At 46.2% G+C, this 14,865-nt stretch overlaps 9 protein-coding genes across 9 annotated transcripts, besides 7 other annotated features; 6 read left to right on the forward strand and 3 right to left on the reverse strand.

The window, feature by feature from the left end:
* Window positions 1–265: 265 nt before the first annotated feature.
* On the reverse strand, window positions 266–1,889 carry TSTA_080680 (cytochrome P450, putative; the record flags this gene model as incomplete). The annotated part of the gene is made up of 2 exons (XM_002477753.1): window positions 266–684; window positions 752–1,889. 2 exons carry the CDS (start codon window positions 1,887–1,889, stop codon window positions 266–268), a joined length of 1,557 nt encoding a protein of 518 aa, XP_002477798.1.
* A 550-nt stretch (window positions 1,890–2,439) lies between these two features.
* Window positions 2,440–4,084, reverse strand: TSTA_080690 (cytochrome P450, putative; the record flags this gene model as incomplete). The annotated part of the gene is made up of 3 exons (XM_002477754.1): window positions 4,002–4,084; window positions 2,849–3,949; window positions 2,440–2,790 (listed from the first exon to the last, which is right to left on the reverse strand). Exons 1-3 carry the CDS (start codon window positions 4,032–4,034, stop codon window positions 2,440–2,442), a joined length of 1,485 nt encoding a protein of 494 aa, XP_002477799.1. The 5' UTR covers window positions 4,035–4,084.
* A 323-nt stretch (window positions 4,085–4,407) lies between these two features.
* On the forward strand, window positions 4,408–5,127 carry TSTA_080700 (uncharacterized protein; the record flags this gene model as incomplete). The annotated part of the gene is made up of 2 exons (XM_002477755.1): window positions 4,408–4,949; window positions 4,971–5,127. 2 exons carry the CDS (start codon window positions 4,408–4,410, stop codon window positions 5,125–5,127), a joined length of 699 nt encoding a protein of 232 aa, XP_002477800.1.
* Window positions 4,658–4,748: a sequence feature (CT-rich).
* A 902-nt stretch (window positions 5,128–6,029) lies between the features above and the next one.
* Window positions 6,030–9,566: a mobile genetic element.
* TSTA_080710 (uncharacterized protein) lies at window positions 6,225–6,546 on the forward strand (the record flags this gene model as incomplete). The annotated part of the gene is made up of 1 exon (XM_002477756.1): window positions 6,225–6,546. A coding segment is annotated over one exon (322 nt), but the record flags the coding sequence as incomplete, so codon positions are not given.
* Window positions 6,999–8,168, forward strand: TSTA_080720 (reverse transcriptase, putative; the record flags this gene model as incomplete). The annotated part of the gene is made up of 2 exons (XM_002477757.1): window positions 6,999–7,240; window positions 7,577–8,168. 2 exons carry the CDS (start codon window positions 6,999–7,001, stop codon window positions 8,166–8,168), a joined length of 834 nt encoding a protein of 277 aa, XP_002477802.1.
* Window positions 8,208–9,371, forward strand: TSTA_080730 (uncharacterized protein; the record flags this gene model as incomplete). The annotated part of the gene is made up of 3 exons (XM_002477758.1): window positions 8,208–8,432; window positions 8,682–8,828; window positions 9,189–9,371. Coding segments are annotated over 3 exons (555 nt in total), but the record flags the coding sequence as incomplete, so codon positions are not given.
* Window positions 9,567–9,759: 193 nt separating the features above from the next.
* Window positions 9,760–9,800: a microsatellite.
* A 265-nt stretch (window positions 9,801–10,065) lies between these two features.
* Window positions 10,066–10,096: a microsatellite.
* Window positions 10,097–10,177: 81 nt separating this feature from the next.
* Window positions 10,178–11,239: a mobile genetic element.
* TSTA_080740 (uncharacterized protein) lies at window positions 10,380–10,936 on the forward strand (the record flags this gene model as incomplete). The annotated part of the gene is made up of 2 exons (XM_002477759.1): window positions 10,380–10,409; window positions 10,439–10,936. The coding sequence occupies 2 exons, from the start codon at window positions 10,380–10,382 to the stop codon at window positions 10,934–10,936; spliced, it is 528 nt and encodes a 175-aa protein (XP_002477804.1).
* Window positions 11,240–11,497: 258 nt separating the features above from the next.
* Window positions 11,498–11,574: a sequence feature (CT-rich).
* A 265-nt stretch (window positions 11,575–11,839) lies between these two features.
* Window positions 11,840–11,859: a microsatellite.
* Window positions 11,860–12,223: 364 nt separating this feature from the next.
* TSTA_080750 (uncharacterized protein) lies at window positions 12,224–12,484 on the forward strand (the record flags this gene model as incomplete). The annotated part of the gene is made up of 2 exons (XM_002477760.1): window positions 12,224–12,394; window positions 12,419–12,484. 2 exons carry the CDS (start codon window positions 12,224–12,226, stop codon window positions 12,482–12,484), a joined length of 237 nt encoding a protein of 78 aa, XP_002477805.1.
* Window positions 12,485–12,912: 428 nt separating this feature from the next.
* Window positions 12,913–14,106, reverse strand: TSTA_080760 (uncharacterized protein; the record flags this gene model as incomplete). Its single annotated transcript, XM_002477761.1, has 2 exons — window positions 12,913–13,629; window positions 13,690–14,106. The coding sequence occupies 2 exons, from the start codon at window positions 14,104–14,106 to the stop codon at window positions 12,913–12,915; spliced, it is 1,134 nt and encodes a 377-aa protein (XP_002477806.1).
* Between the last annotated feature and the right edge of the window lie 759 nt (window positions 14,107–14,865).

The raw sequence follows: 14,865 nt of genomic DNA on the forward strand, positions 1-14,865 counted from the left end.
TCCTCGACACGCAAAGAGTTCTCGCTAAGAAGACGATGCGATAAGATAACGATAACGCTGATAAGAGCTTCTATCTGTTATCGATAACCATTTCTAGCCCTAATTGCTGTGGATGCTTGTTCTAAATACTATGTAATATAGAAATGAAAGCCCAAGCACGTGTCAAACTTGCTAGAAAATGTTTAACATAATATACTCTACTACTCCATCTTAAAACTCGATCGAACCTCAGACTAGGTAAAAGAGCCATGGCAGATTGCGGTAACTATACGGAGGGCATTTGATTCCTCTTCCTCAGCAGAAGATGTACCTCAGGATTAGGAAAGTTGTACTCAAAAGCGTGTATACCCTCAGGTCTTTTGAACTGATCCAATTTGAAGTCATACTCCAACATCATCTTTCCAAGGGTCATCTTGATGACATTGGACGCCATAAATCTACCAGGACAACTATTTTGCCCATGTCCAAAGTGCAAGACGGATTCACTAGTAGTCGCAAACTGGTGACGATGAGCTTGAGATGGCGCTTGTCGCAAACGATAGTAACGTAGCCCATCGAACTCGGTTGAGTTAATGGTGTTGTCTTGTTGAATGGGGACAATGGCGAATTCGACATGCGCACCAGCCGGCAATTGCAGTCCATCACTGAGGGTAATATTTTCAGTAATCTTGCGTTTATAGCCCACTGTACCTTAAGTTAACGATCCATATTGTCCCGTTTGAAATGAATGTAGAGCGGATTGAAAACTTACTAAGACTGGGAGGGCGCATCCTCTGAGATTCTTTGATAAAACTGTCTAGCTTGCGCATTTTTACCAGGGATGTTTTTCTCCAACCTCCATCAGCTTCAATGACTGACCGAACTTCTTCACGTAACTCGGTTTGGTACTCCGGATACGTACATAGATCATATAGGGCTTCTGTCAATGCCATGGCTGTCGTATGATTCGAAGCTAGACTCAGGGAGAGAACCATAGATGCTAGGCTCATGAGCTCAGCGTCCCGCCCAGTAGCCTGCTCTATTAAATATTGTAAGACGTCAGGAAACTCATCTCTCCGCTTTCTGGCGAATTCGGCCGCTTTCTCTTCGACAATACTCTTGCGATATCGGATGTATGGATAGAGAATGCGCTTGGCCTTCCAGAAATTCCACGATATCTTCCACGAGCATGGAAGAAACCATGAAGCAACTGTCTTGAATCCATAAGGCACCAAGCGGATTGTGATGGCGGTGACAAAGATGTTGTGAAGATATCCTTCAGCAGTATTTAGCCAGTTAGAGTCATCCCGAAGTTCCTGGCCACCGAATATGCGCGCTGAAACGCGGCCTACAATTCGATGAATGGTCTGGAAGGCTGGTACACTCGTCCAGTCTCCCTCGTTTATTGATGGAGGGGGCACCTCGTTCGCGAATGCTGCGTCTAGCTCCCTTCGAACTGTAGGGATCATGAGGGCCAGCTGAGGGTTAACCTTAGTTTTCAAAACCTGAACAAAAAGCCGAGTGGTATTGAGGATATCAAGATGTGTGAATTTGCTCTGCATATTGTCTAGGTTTGCTTGCATCGCGTTCGCCTGATGAAATGGTAGCTTCCGAATCTCGTTGAGATATCTGTGTGGGAGAACGATGACATCGTTTCCAGTAAGCTTCCACGGCTTTCCTTCGTATTTGGTGTGCCCTTCGTGGATCACGGTTTCAGCAGCGTAGAAAAAACTCCACCTCGCTAGCCAAGCATGCTTTGATCCCACGAAAGGGGCAATGAATTTGGCGTTTCCAGTCCTTTGGATTGAGACAGTGCAAAAAATGCAGGAGACTAACACAAGTACTGCAGCGGCAGCCGCTGGCAACCAGAGCTGTGTGGTAGATCCCAGAGAAGGTCTGTACTCTACCATTTTGAGACAAGTTCCCTCGAAGAATATATCTATGATCTGATACTAGACGAATTGACCCTTCGCGAGATCAAGTGTGATTTATCTGATCCGTGGATGCAATCAAATACAGTAATAAACCTTTCTTCTCTATTCAGCGGCGGATATCAGGTAAATGATCGCGCACCATTGATTGTCCCTATGATTGCCCCATTTGAAGTCATAACATAAGCATACTTAGGCAATATTCAAAGAATCTTTTCTGCCAGTTCAGTTTAAATTTTGTTGTCGGTGTAGTCTTGACACAGAAAATTATGATCAAAATACACAAAATTATGCAGATTCACCGGTTTCTACGGACATCGGGTATCGCTGTTAGGTAGCACATAAATTGGTAATCGAACTGGTGGAAATCATAGTTGCATATGCGTTGTCACTAAGCATTCGACCAAGTAGAAATTGCATGCAGCTTGACAGAGAAAAAGCGGTCAAACGAAAAAGAAATCATGGTGATCATAAGAGACATCAATTATAAATCAGGCCATTCTCGTATTAGGTATACCTACAGTGAAACTCAACTTCTAGGACTCAAGCGGACTGGGAGTGGATTCCCCACCCAAACCGCATATGTTTCCTGATCTTCCCAGTTGTTTACAGCTTGTGATCCCAAACCCTCCGGCAAAGATATGTCGAAATTGTAGAGCAGATGTCCGAGGATGAGAACGATTTCGGATTGGGCTAGGTTTTGTCCCAGGCAATCTCGAGGACCTTGCAAATATGGCTGAGTCGTCTCTTTCCGATCGTTCTTATAACGACTTCCTGCACCTGAATCCGAATCAAGCCAGCGCTCAAGATCGAAGCGGTTTGGGTCAGTGTAGTTGCTGCCGGAGAGATTGGCGGCCCATTGCATGTATGAAACTACGGTCTGACGTCATTGTTAGCCTTCCCTGTACAGAATAGAGTAACAGAATAAGAAGACTCACCCCCGAAGGAAAGTAAGAGCCGCAAATGATCGCTCCTCCGTCAGGAACTCGTCGTGTAAGTCCTAAAGGGACGGGAGAAGTCAAACGCATACCCTCTTTGATAGCAGCCCCCAGCATCGGAAGCTGCATTAATGATTTGGTATCCATATCTGTTTCACTCGCAAAAGCGTCGCGAATCTCATTCGTAACTCGACCGAGAGCCTCCGGGTTATGTAACAATTGGAATACTATTCCTGTAATTGCTGTTTGGAGAGTATGGCTTCCGGCAATAATCAAAGTCTCGGCATTGGTCACTATTTCACCCTCCGTGAGATCGTGCTTGGAAGCCTGAAGATACGAAAGGAAGTCTGGCCGGACTGTGTGTTGTCCTAAACGCTTCTGAACCTTTTCTCGTGTAATCCTCTTGTGCTCTATAAGCTTAGCTTGGGCTGATTGAGACATAAGTTTCACGAGAAGGTTGAATAGCCATGGATAATAACGAGAAGACGCGAGCTGCACTTTTGCCTTTAGACTAAAGACCAACGCGCCAACCCATTCGTGATATCGGTCATTTTCCAGACAGCCAAAGTCCTCTCCAAAACTCAGCGAACAAATGACGTCGAATACACAGTAAGTAAACCACTTCTGAAGATCCACAATCCCATCATTCTGGGAACCACGGGTTTTTAGCTGGGAGGTCATCTTGAGCACGTACGATACTATCAGAGGCTCCTGTGCTCTGAGTGCTTGAGTACTGAAGAGGGTCGCATACGCCTTTCGTATTCGAGAGTGGTCTTCGTCTCCGGCTTCGAGAATGGAGCATGGGTGGCCTGGCCTAGTTGGGGGCTGTCGAACAGGATCCTTAGGGAGGGTCTTGAATTGTGCATTTGGTCTCTTGTTGTATATATCCTTGACTGAGTGTGGGTTGATGAATGATATCTCATTTGGCCCTACTCGCACCGTATCGCCGTAGATTTCGTGGAAACCTTTAACCTTGTGTGCGAGCTGACCCGATCGAAAGGCAAGCATGTAAGGCAAGAGGGTAAGAGCCCAAAACCGAGGGCCATTGAAGCGAGACAAGGGATGGAAATAAAGCCTTTTGATGGCAAACAGGAGTCCAGCCTAAGCCGGATATCAACAATAATGTATCAGAGGCTATCATATCTATACGTACCATCAGGACGCTGAAAATCAAAAAGGAAATCATTTTTAACACAGTGTTAGAAGGTATGGTTGATTTGATGAGTCTGTTTTGACAGAAATCAGAGCAGAGAGTAGAACAAAGAGTGATTAGGAGTGTTTGGGAAACGACTGACCTTATGTAGTACAGACATTTGACCAAATAGGAATAGCCTGAATTCACCTGATCCGAATCGAGGTTCGCACGTGACCTTCGCTAGCACTACCTGGTTTTACGACTAACATAGACATATGTCTCGATTCAAGATTTTCGAGTTGATAGGCGACTTCCTTATAATTATTCATATCAAACAGTCAGAGGCTCAAAATCCTCAACCCTCTCTACCACCTAGCTCCCAGGAGTGCAGCCTTTGACGCGTCTCAACGCGCCCGGCAACACCATGGCGCGTAAAGGCCCTGGTACAGACGGCCCTCTACAGACAGCCCTTCTAGAATCCACATCTGCAGCCATAATAAGAGCTTCTGAAGGACAGAAGATCTTCAGCCCTATAGCTGCATTCCTTGATAAATACCGCAGCCAAACCACCAGCCTTGCTCCTCACCTACTGAGAGCCCTTACCGCCCTAAGTGATGACCTCGCCTCAGTAGCTCAACAACATTTCAACGCCTATATTAGCGGTATCTTGACGACCTTCATTCTACCTGCCCTGTCTCCTTCCCCTTCCTCTTCCCTCATCCTAAATCCCTTACCCCCTTCACCCCCTCCCTCACGTCCCCCCTCAGGTCTTAACCAGTCAACTTATGCAACTATTACCCAATATGCCCTGGTCAAATCAACCCCCACTACTCACTCTAAATCCCCTGTTAAAAAGCCTATGCCTCTGGTGAAACAACCCCTTCCTGACAACTGGCTCTTCGTACGCCTCCCAGCTGACCATGCAGCTAGAAAAATGGAAGCCTACGCCATCTACTCTAGCCTATGGTCTCAACTAAACTCAAATAGTGCAGTGCTAAAAGAAGTTCAAGCCACAAAGACTGGCTTCACACTATGCCCCTCATCTCTAGAAGCCCTCCTAGCCCTTAAGGCCCAAAAAGAGACTATCTCTGCATTCTTTGTTAACTGCCAGATAGAACGCAGCTCCCGATGGGTCTCATACTGAGTTACCAATGTGCCAAGGAAAATTGGCCAAATCTTGGATGGCTAATACTCTCTAATCCCTATCAATCCTACACTACTATCCTTAGAAATCAGCGAAACTACTGGGCTTAAGCCTATATCTATCAGCGAGACTGCTACAAGTGCCGCCAACCCTAATACTCTTTCCTCAAGCTGGTTTGTCAACTTCCCAGAAGGCACGAAATTACCACTGCCTATCCAACTACGTCTTTTTGGCACTATCATTAATGCCTGTCACCTCTCTAAGAGAACAACAGTTATCCAATGTACACGATGCTAGAAATGGCATAACACACGATCCTGTGCCCGCCCCTCTCGATACCAGCTCTACGGCTCCTTAGAGCATACTGAAGAGGGCCATGTTAACCACTGCATAGCCCTAGAGCCTCATCAGTGCCCTCCTAGATGCATACACTGCCATAGACTACATCTAGCTGATTTCCTAGAATGCCTCCTGCGCCCTAAAGGCAACACTAAACATACTAAAGCTTAACAAGCAGAGATCCGCAAATCCTATGCCATAAACCTCGCAAAAGCTCGAACTGAAGGAGGATGTAGCTCTTAGCTTTCCATTGGCACACAAGAAATATCTATGGCATTAGATGAGATGCCAACTCAGCCTCCAACCTACAAAATTATCTCTCCTTTCCATTTAGTAACCCCCCCACCTCGCGCCCTAACTGAAGATCCTCTAATTACAGCTCGCGCAGTCCGCTTTACAACACCTTAATCACAAAACCGGTTCACCTCTCTTCTTGAATGGGAACTATAATCTATCACTATCTAACTTAGAAGGCGCCTCTCAAAATTCTACAGCTAAATGTAGGGCACGCACTAGATATACATGAAATAGCTCTTACATTGGTATACACAAGCGATATTGATATTATCCTAATCCAAGAACTATATACTTTTAAAGATCTTAGTCAATAGATCACTAAAAAACACCCATCATATGAATGCTTCTCCCCAACTAACAGTTGGGCGATAAGTGGCCAACCACAAGTCCTCACCTATATTTGAAAGAAGAAAGACATTTGGACCTCCCAGCTCCGCCCCTTCACAACTGACACTAAAGAGGCCTCGGATCTCCTATTCCTTCAGATTTTCTCACCCACAGGAAAGTCTACTCTGATAGTCAACATCTATAACGCCCCAGCAGGCTTCATCAGAGCAGGTGAAGCCGCGAAAGCTCTCACAACCCTGCCAGAGGCATATCTCCCTCAAGCAACAATACTTGCAGGCAATCTCAACCTACTACACAATAGATGGCAGCCCTCGCTACATCGCAGCCCCACACCTTTCGCAGAGCTATTTATTAACTGGCTAGATCTCCAGGGTCTAGTACTCATTTCCGACATAGACTGTCCCACACATGAAAGGGGTAACGTGTTAGACCTCAGTTTCGCCTCAAGCCCTCTGGCACTCGCAGGAGCCAAAGCTAGCATAGCGAGCCACTTAGATGCAACCTCAGATCATCAACCACTAATTACCACTGTTCCATGGGATCAGAGATACAAGGAAACAGCTCAGAAACTGAGATTTGACACACTAGATCACACTTCCTTCCTTTCGCTCCTCGCCTCTAATCTTGCTGGCACCAAGAGCTCAGCCGCGACAGAAGAAGATCTTGATGCTTTCGCCGAAAAACTAACATCTGCAATTCAAGGAGCATATAGAGGCTCTGCTAAGAGAACCATAACACAAGGCATAGGATAACCATGGTGGAACAAAGACTGCAAGAAAGCTTTACACAATTACCGCTTAGGCCTCTGCTCAAAGATAGACTTCTATAGGATAACTAGATGGTCTCAACGACAATTTTGGTGAGAGAAGCTCTCTATGGTAACATAAATGAAGGATGTTTTTGACATGAGCAAATGGTATAAGTCTACAGGCATCTTCCAAAGCCCTCTACTAAAAGATCCGCTAAGGCCCAACAGCCTCCCAGCAGTTACTATACACGAGAAACGAGACGTACTAGTCCGCAATCTTCTCCAGAACTCAGCAGAGGCAGGAGACATACCTCTGGACTCCCCAACAGTGCCTTCCACTAGTCTCTACTTCCCAGATATATCGATGCTACAAGTGGAGGAGTCAGTACTTCAGGCAGGAAACACAGCCCCTGGCGTAGATGAAATCCCAACCTGCATACTCAAAGTAGCCTGGCCTCTAATCAAAGATAAGGTACTAATGCTATATCAAGGGTGCCTAAAGATTAGTCATCATCCTAAATGCTTTCAACACGCAATCTTAGCAATCATCCAGAAACTAAAAAAGACTGATTGGTCTTCACCTAGATTATACAGACCAATCGCTCTCCTATCAGTACTTAGCAAAGGACTGGAGCACTTAGTGGCACGGAATATGGCATGGATCTCTATACACCATAAAGTATTAGCAAGGCAATAATTTAGGGCTCTCCTACTAAGATCTGCAACTGACCTGACCACATGCCTAACACATGATGTTGAACAAGCGCTAAATCAAGACATGACTGCCTCACTCCTTACCCTAGATGTCAAAGGCGCCTTTGATTCCGTACTTCCCGGCAGACTGATCCGCAGACTACGCGAGCAGGGCTGGCCTACCAATCTCGTTCTCTGGATTGCCTCCTTCGCTACTGGAAGATCAGTTCAGATCCGACTCGATGGAGAGATCGGCCCCTCAACAGACATTACCTGCGGTCTTCCACAAGGATCCCTAGTATCTAGCATTCTTTTCATGCTCTACATAGCGCCTCTATTCCATCTAGGAAACCCAAGGAACAGATTTGGTTACGCGGACGACGCAGCCAACCTGGCAATCTCAACTTCTCTTACTACTAATTGCAAAGCCTTATCAGACTTACTTCAAGAAGCCTTTAATTGGGGCGCTGCAGAGGGCATTACATTTACACTAGATAAATACAAGCTTCTTTACTTCTCCCAACATAAAGCAGACCAGGACCCAACCCGCACACCTTCTATGAAAGCTAGATCTATTACAATATCAGAAAACACTAAACAGCTATATCTACAATAGCTAGGAATCCTCTTTAACAAAAAGTTAACGTTCAAATAGCATGTTAGAGAAACAGCATCTAAAGCCCTCACTGTGGCCAACACTCTTTGCTCTCTAGGGAATACTGTTCGAGGAGTCAAACCTAATTTACTACAGCAGGCTATATCAGCCTGTGTACTCTATAAAGCATACTATGGCGCAGAAACCTGGTGGCTAGGACGTACTCGCCCTGGACCTTCCCAGATTTCAAACCGAGTTGGAGAACATCTTGAGAAACTAACTAAAGTAATACTAATAGGCGCAAGAGCAGTCCTTCCAGTCTTCCGCACAACCCCAAAGCCAGTCCTTTATCGAGAGTCTGGATTCTCTCCACCAGAAATCGAACTAGATTGAATAGCCCTCCTTGCAACTGTCCGCCTACGGTGTCTCGACCCTTATCACCCACTTCGAAGACGCGCAGAACAGATCGCCAGTAATGGCCGACAAATCAGCCGATTTACCCGCCGTACACTGGCCCTCCCAAACTCTGAACAGATAAACCCTCTCCAATACGCTCCCTGGTACCCTCGCGAGCCTTGTGGGAATGCTCAAGCTCGAATAGGAGCTCCCATGGGACGCACTAAGGAACAGGCAGCGGCTAATTTCATGGCTTTTCAATGTACCATCCCTAGCTCAGATATTGTAATCTTTTCAGATGGATCTAGGCTAGCAGATGGACGTGCAGGGGGTGGCTATATTAGACTTCAAGCACACCATCAGTTCCTCCGCTCCTCACTCTTATATAGACATGGGAAAGAGATCTTCGACGTAGAAGCAGAAGCAGCTCTAGCTGGCGCTCAAGCAGCAATAGCATACCCAACAGCTTAATTTGCTACTAACCTATGGATCTGCCTTGACAACCTAGAAGTTGCTATACGCCTTCTATCTCCCTCTATAGGATCTTCCTAAGAAATCTTTGAATCCTTCCGCACCCTTGTAGCTGCCTGGCTACTTCACAAAAGGCTTCCTCACATCAAAAGTGGATCTATCTAAATCCGATAGGTCCCTGGACACGCCAAAATCCCTGAGAACGAAGCGGCTGATCTCGCTGCCAAAGAGGGAGCTGCCTCAATCCCTCCTGCTCCTCACAAATCCTCATACGCCTTGCTAAAGAGATACGCCAAGACTCAATCCCTATCCGCTGCTCAGTCACAATGGGAGAAGGTGGCACCACAGAGCTATTAAGATCTAGAAATAACCACTTCCCCTAAGTGCCCTGGGGAGCTTTAACTCAACCGACTTGACCTTGGCCATGTTATTGCGGCCTGTACTGGTCACAGAGACTTTATAGACTACTATGAACGCTTCAACCATAATGATGCTTATCTTCTCTGCCGATGTAGAGCACGAAAAGCACCTCTGCACTTCTTCTTCTGTCATATAGCTAAGAGACGAGCCCCTCGGCCTCCTGGGCCCCCCTCTGAGGTCATCTCTCTTCTCTTAGGCACTGCTAAAGGAGCACAAAAGCTAGCCACATGGCTAGCAGAGACCCACTTCTTTGAGGATATCTGCCCTCGCCAACCTCTCCTTAGCACCTAGCTAAGACAGTCCTACTCTTCCTTTATATTTCTCCTCCTTCTTTCTTTCTTTCTCTTCTCTTCTTTCTTTCCCTCTCTGCAAAACTTACTGTTCAGTTATAATAGTGGTGGAGTAATAGGTCATGGAGTGTAGGCGGACCATTGCAGCTGGCAAATACCTAAAACCCACTCAAAGTGGACCTTCCTGTAAGACCACGGCAGCTATGGAAATGCGCCAAAGAGTCTCTTATTTGTACATAAATCTGATAGGACCCGAAACCCGAGGCTTACCCCTCGGCGGCCTATGTCCCAGCAGGGATCGGTGGGAAGCGTGCGAGTCACGAACCACGGCCGTTAAATATACACACACACACACACACACACACACACACATAGACATATGTCTCCTGGTGGCCAGGACGTACTCGCCCTGGACCTTCCCAGATTTCAAACCGAGTTGGAGAACATCTTGAGAAACTAACTAAAGTAATACTAACAGGCGCAAGAGCAGTCCTTCCAGTCTTCCGCACAACCCCAAAGCCAGTCCTTTATCGAGAGTCTGGATTCTCTTCACCAGAAATCGAACTAGATCGAATAGCCCTCCTTGCAACTGTCCGCCTACGGCGTCTCGACCCTTATCACCCACTTCGAAGACGCGCAGAACAGATCGCTAGTAATGGCCGACAAATCAGCCGATTTGCCCGCTGTACACTGGCCCTCCCAAACTCTGAATAGATAAACCCTCTCCAATACGCTCCCTGGTACCCTCGCAAGCCTCGTGGGAATGCTCAAGCTCGAATAGGAGCTCCTATGGGACGCACCAAGGAACAGGCAGCGGCTAATTTCATGGCTTTTCAACGTACTATCCCTAGCTCAGATATTATAATGTTTTCAGATGGATCTAGGCTAGCAGACGGACGTGCAGGGGGTGGCTATATTGGACTTCAAGCACACCATCAGTTCCTCCGCTCCTCACTCTCATACGGACACGGGAAAGAGGTCTTCAACGCAGAAGTAGAAGCAGCTCTAGCTAGCGCTCAAGCAGCAATAGTATACCCAACAGCTCAATTTACTACCAACCTATGGATCTGCTTTGACAACCTGGAAGTTGCCATACGCCTTTTATCTCCCTCTACAGGATCTTCCCAAGAAATCTTTGAATCCTTCCGCACCCTTGCAGCCGCCTGGCCACTTCGCAAAAGGCTTCCTCACACCAAAAGCGGATCTATCTAAATCCGATGGGTCCCTGGACACGCTAAAATCCCTGAGAACGAAGCGGCTGATCTCGCTGCCAAAGAGGGAGCTGCCTCAATCCCTCCTGATCCTCACAAATCCTCATACGCCTCGCTAAAGAGATACGCCAAGACTCAATCCCTATCCGCTGCTCAGTCACAATGGGAGAAGGTGGCACCACAGAGCTATTAAGATCTAGAAATAACCACTTCTCCTAAGCGCCCTGGGGAGCTTTAACTCAACTAACTTGATCTCGGCCATGTTATTGCGGCCCGTACTGGTTATAGAGACTTTGCAGACTACCATGAATGCTTCAATCATGATGATGCTTATCTTCTCTGCTGATGTGGAGCATGAAAAGCACCTCTGCACTTCTTCTTCTGTTATATAGCTAAGAGACGAGCCCCTCGGCCTCCTGGGCCCTCTTCTGAGGTTATCTCTTTTCTCTTAGGCACTGCTAAAGGAGCACAAAAGCTAGCCTCATGGCTAGCAGAGACCCACTTCTATGAGGATATCTGCCCTCGCCAACCTCTCCTTAGCACCTAGCTAAGACAGCCCTACTCTTCCTTTATATTTCTCTTCTCCTTCTTTCTTCCTCTTCTCCTTCTTTCTTTCTCTTCTCTTCTTTCTTTCCCTCTCTGCAAAACTTACTGTTCAGGTATAATAGTGGTGGAGTAATAGATCATGGAGTGTAGGCGGACCATTGCAGCTAGCAAATACCTAAAACCCACTCAAAGTGGACCTCCCTGTAAGACCACGGCAGCTATGGAAATGCGCCAAAGAGTCTCTTATTTGTACATAAATCTGATAGGACCCAAAACCCGAGGCTTACCCCTCGGCGGCCTATGTCCCAGTAGGGATCGGTGGGAAGCGTGCGAGTCACGAACCACGGCCGTTAAATATACACACACACACACACACACCCCTTACTCTTGGGGGGCAGTCATCAATATCAGGAATTCCATACCATATTGATCAGGCTCGTCAGCTCGTCGGAATAGCTGTTCTACGTGACTAGTGCTAGCGACCTAGACGTAGATAAACCGACAGTCAGTCATTATAATATCAGATATTTGTGCTTATAAGCAGGCTCACCACCTAGGGCAGTTGGACCGCCCTTGCTCCCTACTCTATGCTTAGTGATACGGAGTATAGCTAAACCAACACTGATCAGTGGCCGCAGATCAGACTCCTAATTTGAGCCAAAAACCCGAACCTCTTTACCCTTCGAGACGTTCACTCGTACTTCGAATCCTCAATATATACGACCTCATATATCAACCGACAATGGCCCTAAACCCCAATCCAAATGGCTTCGAACCAGAGGGCAAGAACCACACTCAGTTGGACACCTACGTCAATGGTAAATTAACTGAATACCGCGAAGGAAATGACACCATTCTGTGGGCAATGTTCATACAAGACTTTAGTAAATGGACTTTAGATAATCTCAAAAAGGTATCTGTATTACGGCTTGCGAAGCTTATCATGCTACTTAAGAGCCACAGTGTGTACGTGGACGAGATGAATGAGCACCTAGTTGCATAGAACGTATATGACGCTGTGCAGTTACAAATACCGCACTAATAGACCAAAATAGAAGTTATTGTGGGTGCATCTGCACTAGTACTAGTACGATAGGCTTCCTAACATGGAATATGGGTTCAATTGGGTAGTCTTAAGTTGTCTGTCTTTTCTATCTTTGACCCCGACGCGTAAGGGATTCCTGGTGTAGCCTTCATCACGTGATTTCAATCACGTGATGTCAGTTATCCAGATCTCGACTGCATCCTCGCATCCAACACTGGATCTCTTTTACAAATGGAATTGCAGTCGAGCTCCCAACTCTCATAAAAGCATGCAAATCCCAATAATTAGGCTCCCTGTCAACAATCGTCAACCTTGTCCTAATCCTGCTTGGTCCTTTCCACAAATCCTTCCACATGAATCGTCAACTTATTCTTGTCAATGAAGTCCTATAGGGCCCCATTTAGGTTCGCCTTTGTGAAAGCATCCGCGGGATTATTATCTCCATGGATCCAGCGGATTTCATCTATTTCCCGTTTCTCGTATGACTGACGGAGCACCATAAGGTCGATCATGAGGCGCTTTTCCTTTGTGGTTCCTAACTTAACGAGGCACTCATATAGCGAGTAGCTATTGGTGTAAACCACAACTGGGATTGTAGGTAAATTGAGGCGGTCCATGATCATCTTGATGGTACTTACCAATGTAATTCCATAGTCAAATCCAGTTGTTAACCCATAGATCTCTAAGGCGAGAACGCTCCGGGTTACACGCTTGCACTTTGACGAAGTCCAATGGATTATGTTACCAGTAGCAATAAAGTGTCCTTCCTCAGAAAAGTCTTCGTTGACCATAGCGATTAGAAAACCAATCTGGGAAGTCAAATCTTGGTTATTTGTGAAGGATTCATCTGTAAAGATCATGATCTTTGCCTTTGTCAAATCAAGGGGGATGAATCTAAGACCTCGTTCAGGATTCTCAGCTTGCCATATAAGGCGTTTATTCAATGCCAAATAGTCGTCTTTGAATCGATCCTTCTCCTGTAGCTGGGCCGTGATGGCGAGATCATAAGAAGCCTCTGGTTGGCAGATAGACGCGAGGTAAGCCCCTCGTGCTTGTTGCTCAATGTACTTCTGCGCGCGATCTATTGTTCCAACCGGCTCTATCTTTGTCGCTTGTCCTTTTTACCGCATGAAGACGTTGTCCTGCTCTAAAATAATCCTTACGCCATTGAATTCCAAAGGAGTATCCTGCGACAATTGGGTTTTGGGTTTAGCTTTGAATCTCACTTCCTGTAGTGCTCGCTCCTCATCCCTGGCAAACTTTTCTATTGCGATGATAAGTATGTTATTAGTCTGCATGTCTACCAGGCCAAAGCTCTTAGCGCCTAGTTTTATCATGAGTAGACATGGATCATACATAGAAGTCTCCATGTCTATTTTCACCTTATAATACTCGTGGTAGGTGCCAAACCAATGAACGCTAGCTTTGGGAATGCCATACAAAGCTCCTTCTACCAACAGTAGTGAGTCTAGTGGATATTTACCCCTCATTTCTTTGGGCAGGTTGACAATGATAATACGTTGCAACTTTGTCTTAGCCTGTGTGTACGCTTGTGTGATATCACGGATCTCCACAACCATATCTATACTTAGCAAAGTGGGGATAAGGGATATTAACAGCCTCTGGCTGGCCCATTGAATTATTGGCGCTTGGGTCAGGATCCCAGCTTTCCCAGCGTTATTATATTCTTAGATGACTAGGCGTGATTTCTCATATGGGATCTCATTCTTCCCCTTGATCTCATTAACCAAGCAGGAGTTGAAAATACGGAGATCTCTGAGGTTCACATCGTCTCAGTGGACGATTTTGAACGTCCCGTTTGCAATCAGGCCATCAATCTCTGCAACGCTTGAAAGTTCGAATGGGGCACCTTCTGTCACAATCTTTCCTTCTCGTCTCAATTTGAGTGCGAGTTTAAGGTCGCCCTTCTCTTTCTTTGATAGGTATACGTTAATATCCACTTTTTGCTTGTTCTTGGATCCTCGTGGTCGTCCTCAACATCGTGGAGGTGGAGGTATCACGGGTGGTTCAGGAACATAGATTCCATCATCTGTCTCTCTTTAATCTTGGAGATACTACTGGACTGACGTTGCCCGGAAAGCGACAGCACTATTACTAAGATTGACTGTCACGTCATGACCATTTACTAAGATGAGTTTATATGGGCCTGTCCAACCCTTGCCTTCTCGCTAAACTTTGACATTGGCCCCTGGGGGGAGGTTGAGTGTCTCTGTGATTATCAGACCGTTCCTAGTGTTTAGCATGTTATTGACTTTCCTCTCAGCCACTGCCTTTCTTAATTCAGCCATTACTTTTTTCATTGCCTGGGCACGTCTAAT

Source organism: Talaromyces stipitatus, genomic scaffold (genome assembly GCF_000003125.1).
Source record: "Talaromyces stipitatus ATCC 10500 scf_1105507295527 genomic scaffold, whole genome shotgun sequence".
NCBI lineage: Eukaryota > Fungi > Ascomycota > Eurotiomycetes > Eurotiales > Trichocomaceae > Talaromyces > Talaromyces stipitatus.